This window comes from Nematolebias whitei, chromosome 10 (assembly GCF_014905685.2).
Source record: "Nematolebias whitei isolate Nwh7 chromosome 10, NemWhi1, whole genome shotgun sequence".
NCBI classification, from domain to species: domain Eukaryota; kingdom Metazoa; phylum Chordata; class Actinopteri; order Cyprinodontiformes; family Rivulidae; genus Nematolebias; species Nematolebias whitei.
The window spans coordinates 31,061,940-31,067,207 of NC_056507.1; the positions used below are offsets into that span (position 1 = coordinate 31,061,940).

A 5,268-nucleotide genomic window follows, 5' to 3' on the forward strand; every position below is an offset into this window, starting at 1 on the left:
CACATGTTCAGACACAAACCCTGACTACAAACAGGAAACTAAGACAGACTGGCCTCGCTCAAAACTTTTGTTTAACTTATGGGCATTTTTTTGTTTTATCGTCTTTTAAACAATTCAGAGACTCTTTAAGCAAATGCAGATTTATTTCCTTTATTGCTGTTGTGAAAAAGAGCTGATCACCAAGCTAAAACTGAGGTGAGTTTATATTAAAATATAAAGGGGGAAGTCTTAGTTCACACACCGCCATATTTCTACGAGATGATCGTTAACGTGCAGCTTGTTTTGGTCGGCAGCAGAAATTTCCCACAAGAACAACATTTCCACCAAGTTTCGGGTAGGACCATAATATTCTTAAAAGTTAGTTTTTATTAACAGTAAATAAAACTATTTGTACAAATGAAGAAGAGAAACGGTATTAAAGGTGCATGAAGGTTGCTCAGGCCTGCAGTCGGCGTCAGAAAGGCACTGCGACGATGAACGTCGTGGTCGTTGCTCCGGTCGTCTGGTCACCTGAACAGCCTGTTCCAGAAGGACATGAAGGGGGTGGAGTTAAAGGCACCGATGAAGACGAGGAGCAGAAGGTAGAGACCCATCATGACGGCGAAGTGGTGTCTGAGGAGCCATGACCTGCTGTGGGAACGCCTGGTGAAGAACAACACGACAGCAGCTGAAAACAAAACACTGAAGACTTTAAGCTCAACAGGTTTATGTTGTTATTCTGGACCACGTGACAAACTCAAGGCCCGTGGGTCAAATCTGGGCCTCGTTAACATCATATCTGGGCCCTAAAGATAATATTTTAAATGTAAAATATTTTTAATGCTTTGCATTTTGCTTAAAAAACGATAAAAACTTCATTTAGTGCAGACTTCTTTGATTTTGATGTGGAAAGAGCAACTAATGTCAAATGAGACCAAACTGTTGCTGATGAACACACAACCAAGAAAAGATCTGACTTGAGTTAACGGATCGACTGAATTTGATCCATGGTTTTAAATGTGGCCCCTTTAATTAACAGAGTTTGACACCCCAGTTCTAGACTAACATGATCCTTATGAACACATCTTGTCATTTTGTTTGATAAAAAGTTAAACTTCCTCTATGTTCTTGTATCGAAGCATCAATAAAAAAAAAAAAAACTGAATACATTTGTCCTAAAATTTGTTTTGCGACAAGTTTAAGTGTAATCTAAAAGCAATAGTTTTATTCAACACAATTCAGTTTGCCTCTCCAAATGTGCTGCTTGAATTAAATTATTATTTTTTATTTGCGTTTGATCGGGAACACTCCTACCTGGACAGGTGTTTCCCCTGAGAGTACACGAGCAGGTATTTGACTCGTAAAAGCTGATTGTTGGTGACTATGAAGTATTTCTGCGGTACCTCGCCTCCTTCACTGTTCTTTGCTCGTGAGCGCTGCCGGTCTATGATGTCAGAATCTGGAATGGGGGGAAACAATGAGCAAAAGTCAAAAACCTGAGCTGAGCATCATTCAGAGAGGACTTAGTTGTGGGATTCAAACAAACCTTTCTTCTTCACCTGGCACTTCACATCTGGATGATCGATGATTTCACACAAGGCGACGCAGCTGAGCAGCGGACCCAGGATGCTCTCTCTCCAGCTGCTGCTGTGCGGGCTGTACAGGAGAGCCATGCTCAGGTCACTGGTGAGGTAGGTCCCTTCCCCAAATACAGAGTTCTGCGCAAACAGAAAATCACTCTGAAAACCTGTGAATGTCCTGCCAGTGTGGCAGAAGTCATCAACATGTACTCTGAAACAAACAACAAAAAAAGTATTTTATAATAGTTACACACCTAAGTCATGACGCACAATGACTATATTAAACCTACAGGCCATATGTCAAACAAAAACTTTGATAAACTTCAGAAAAGTATTCTAGAGTTACTAAGAACAAGAAAATAAAGATTTCTGGATGTGAAAATACACAGAAACAACGTGAAACCTTCACCTCGCTTCTCAGCTAGCTGACTGCAAGAATGAGAAATTGACGTTTGATATCAGGGAACGTCAAATCGTTACACAAACAGTTTGCCGTAAAAGTGCTGATTCTACAATACAACTGCTTGCCATACTCTGGTCTTTCTCCACTGCAGCCATCTTTGATCACTCTGTGACCACAAAACTTACAGCTGATTTGAATCAGACAGGCCGATCTTTAGGCTCCTGAGTTTTATTCTATTCAATTCAGTTTATTTATATAGCGCCAATTCACAACAAAGTTGTCACATACATAGAAAAGCCAATTAGTAAAAGTTCTTTAAGTCTATCTGGTCTAACTGATTGGATTAATTTGGTTTCATGGACAAATATAACTGTGTATCATCAGCATAACAATGAAAATTTATCCCATGCTGTTTTAATAACTTTACCTAATGGAAGCGTGTAAATAAATAGCATTGGTCCAAGCACTGAACCCTGAGGAACTCCATGACTAACTTTGATGTATGAAGAAGATTCATTATTTACATTTACAAATTGGAATCTATCAAATAAACATGATTTAAACCAATTTAGAGCTATTCCTGTAATCCCAATATCATATTTACATTTATTTACATATTTACATTATGTATTCATTCTGAACCATTCATGTTTTGTTTGACAGAGTGCTTTAAAGAGTATATTCCTCAGTTTTACCAGTTAACATTAAAATAAAGTAAATTAAAACTTGAATAACAAACGGATGTACCGTTACACCTCTATTAAAAATACAACCCTATAAGGTATGTGTCAGGTGGTGTCCTCTGCTGTGACCTTGTTGAGGTGACAGTGCAGCCCGTTGTGAACGATCGAGTGGAAGTTCTCTAGGCGGCTCCCGTGGAATGCGTAAAAGACTCCCCTTTCTTCTCGAGTCTTTTCAAACCTGGAGTTTATGTGATCAGAGTACTCCAGCTCAAACAGGAAGTCTGGCACAGGTGCAGCAGTGCCTTCATATTCTGTCAGGTCACAAAGTTTGGCGTACTGGTGAAGATAAGAAGACATGCTGTGAACAAAACAGTACTTTTCTAAAGATGCTGCAGTGTTTGTGCTTCCATTTGTAGCCAATACCTCCTCCCTTTGTAGTGTTTTGACAGCAAAGCTCTTTGAAGACAGGATCCAGTGTATAAGAGCCAAGTGATGATCTCCTTCTCCACACCGGAGTCTCACCAGATCTCTCACACCAGGCAAGGTGTTCACGTCTGCCAACTTAGGAATAAAATCACTCTTTAAAAACATATAGACAATAACAATGTTCTCCTTGTGTTTAGTTTTAGACTGATATAATATTAAAGATAAATAATATTCAGGTTTAGACTCTTACCTATGCTGAACCAAACGTGTTTAGTTACATCCCAAGACAAAAAGAGCCATTTCAAAAGGCCTAACGATGAGCTACAACGATCTCAAACGTTTGTATATGTAAAGACAACATAAACCAAAACTGTGCTTAGATCTTTAAAAACTTACCTGAGTAAGTAAAGACACACGTGTCTTTAAGCATAAGTAAAGACATAAAAATGGTCTGAAAATGCAAAAGAAAGAAACTTTCCATCTTTTTTTTTTTTTTTTTACAGTTGAAGATAAACAGCCATGTTTGCAGCACACTACTGCCACCAAGTGTGTGTTTCTGTTTATCATGACATAACACAGGTTATATTGTGCTAGTGTCTTCAGTGGGGGAAAAAGATGTTAAATATCTAACACAAAGACAATTGGGCCTGTGATTAACGTGTATGTGGGACCACTACATCGCACGAGCCTGGAAAGTTTTGAATGTCATAGTTCTTACCAGCTCTTCAAAGTCCTTGTTGTCACCACTTGTGTATCGAGGAGGGAAAGGTCTGAGCAAAGAGTCCCTCTTGTAGTTCTGTGCAGCGGCAACAAACAGGCTGCAGCGGAGGTCTGCAGCTACAGGGTCTCTGTGCAGACAGGAGCTCACCAGCTCTCTGACAGCTTCAGGAGGCAGCAGCGGCTGCATCCCCAGCCCTGCACACACAACACACAACATACAACATACAACACACAACATACAGGAAGTGGCTTCAGACAGTGACGTGCTGATGAATAACAAAACCAGACATGTCAGAAGGATAACAGGCAACGAACAATTAACTTTATGTTATTTATTCATTTTAAATTTATGAAGTATTTATCATTTATAACATGAGTTATAAAATACATGTTGGGTTACAATCCAAACTCTTCTTCCTAAAAAAAAACACAATAAAAGAAAAGCAACTGACCTCGTACAAAAATATAAGATCTACTGTATCCATTTCATGCAATTATATATCTAAATAAAAACAATAATTTCATGTCTGGTATACACACACACATTTTTAAGTGATAAATTAATTGAAGGTACCGTAATTCAGTTTATACATGTCTGATCAGACAAGGAACACCTTAAAGTTATTTTGTGCACGATTGTTGAAACTACCGTACTATTTTCTTCAACATAAAATGAAAAGAGTGTTCTGACTTTTTTTAATCTTGTTTGTTTTTGTGTTACCTGTCTAGATTTATTCATTATGATTTAAATGGAAACAAAACCTCATGATTACGCCATATGTCACTTTAATCAAATGTTTTCGTTAGCTTCTTTTTATCTTTAAAGACCAACATGAAGACAAATGTTGACACAAAAATACAAATGTGAAGCACAATTTTTAATACTGCCACTTCGGTTGCGCATTCACGTGTTTTTGTACATTGAAGCTGTAGGTGTCGTTGAGTTAGCTAAACAGCTAACTTTCAGCTAACATTAGCCGCGACATGAATATAATCAACTTGTAACCATACCAATGTTCCGTTGAACAGTATAAAACTTATGATGTTTCATGTCAGGAAAACGTCCGAGTGGGACATATACACTCACAAGCAAGTAATTGATTGTCTTACCTTCTGTCTAGCTCAACTCATAGCATTACAGTAACATGGAAAGCTAACGTTAGCTTAGCCTAATACCTAATACTGCTGCATTCAAGGACAGGACAAACCTTGTTTTTTACCACACCCTACACAAGAGAGGTGAAGAAGAACAATCAAAAGACGCCATGATGTTAAAAACAAAACATAAGTGTGGTTTTAAAAAAAAGTCTCAGCATTTCAAAGTGGAGCACACAAAATCGGGTGTAAAACAACATAATTTTAGTGGTTTCTTTTTTACTTCGACGTTCAAGAACCCAGAAAACTGTGATTTCCGATGACACGAGAAGGCAGCTGACGTGAAACTGTAATAAACCATGAAGTGAAAATCCCTGAGTTG

The 5,268-nt window shown here is 38.3% G+C and overlaps 1 protein-coding gene across 1 annotated transcript; it reads right to left on the reverse strand.

Moving 5' to 3' along the window:
- Nucleotides 1–423: 423 nt before the first annotated feature.
- Nucleotides 424–4,957, reverse strand: parp16 (poly (ADP-ribose) polymerase family, member 16). The gene is made up of 7 exons (XM_037683595.1): nucleotides 4,902–4,957; nucleotides 3,790–3,986; nucleotides 3,069–3,206; nucleotides 2,775–2,981; nucleotides 1,526–1,697; nucleotides 1,294–1,438; nucleotides 424–642 (listed from the first exon to the last, which is right to left on the reverse strand). Exons 2-7 carry the CDS (start codon nucleotides 3,976–3,978, stop codon nucleotides 507–509), a joined length of 987 nt encoding a protein of 328 aa, XP_037539523.1. The 5' UTR covers nucleotides 3,979–3,986; nucleotides 4,902–4,957; the 3' UTR covers nucleotides 424–506.
- Nucleotides 4,958–5,268: the final 311 nt, after the last annotated feature.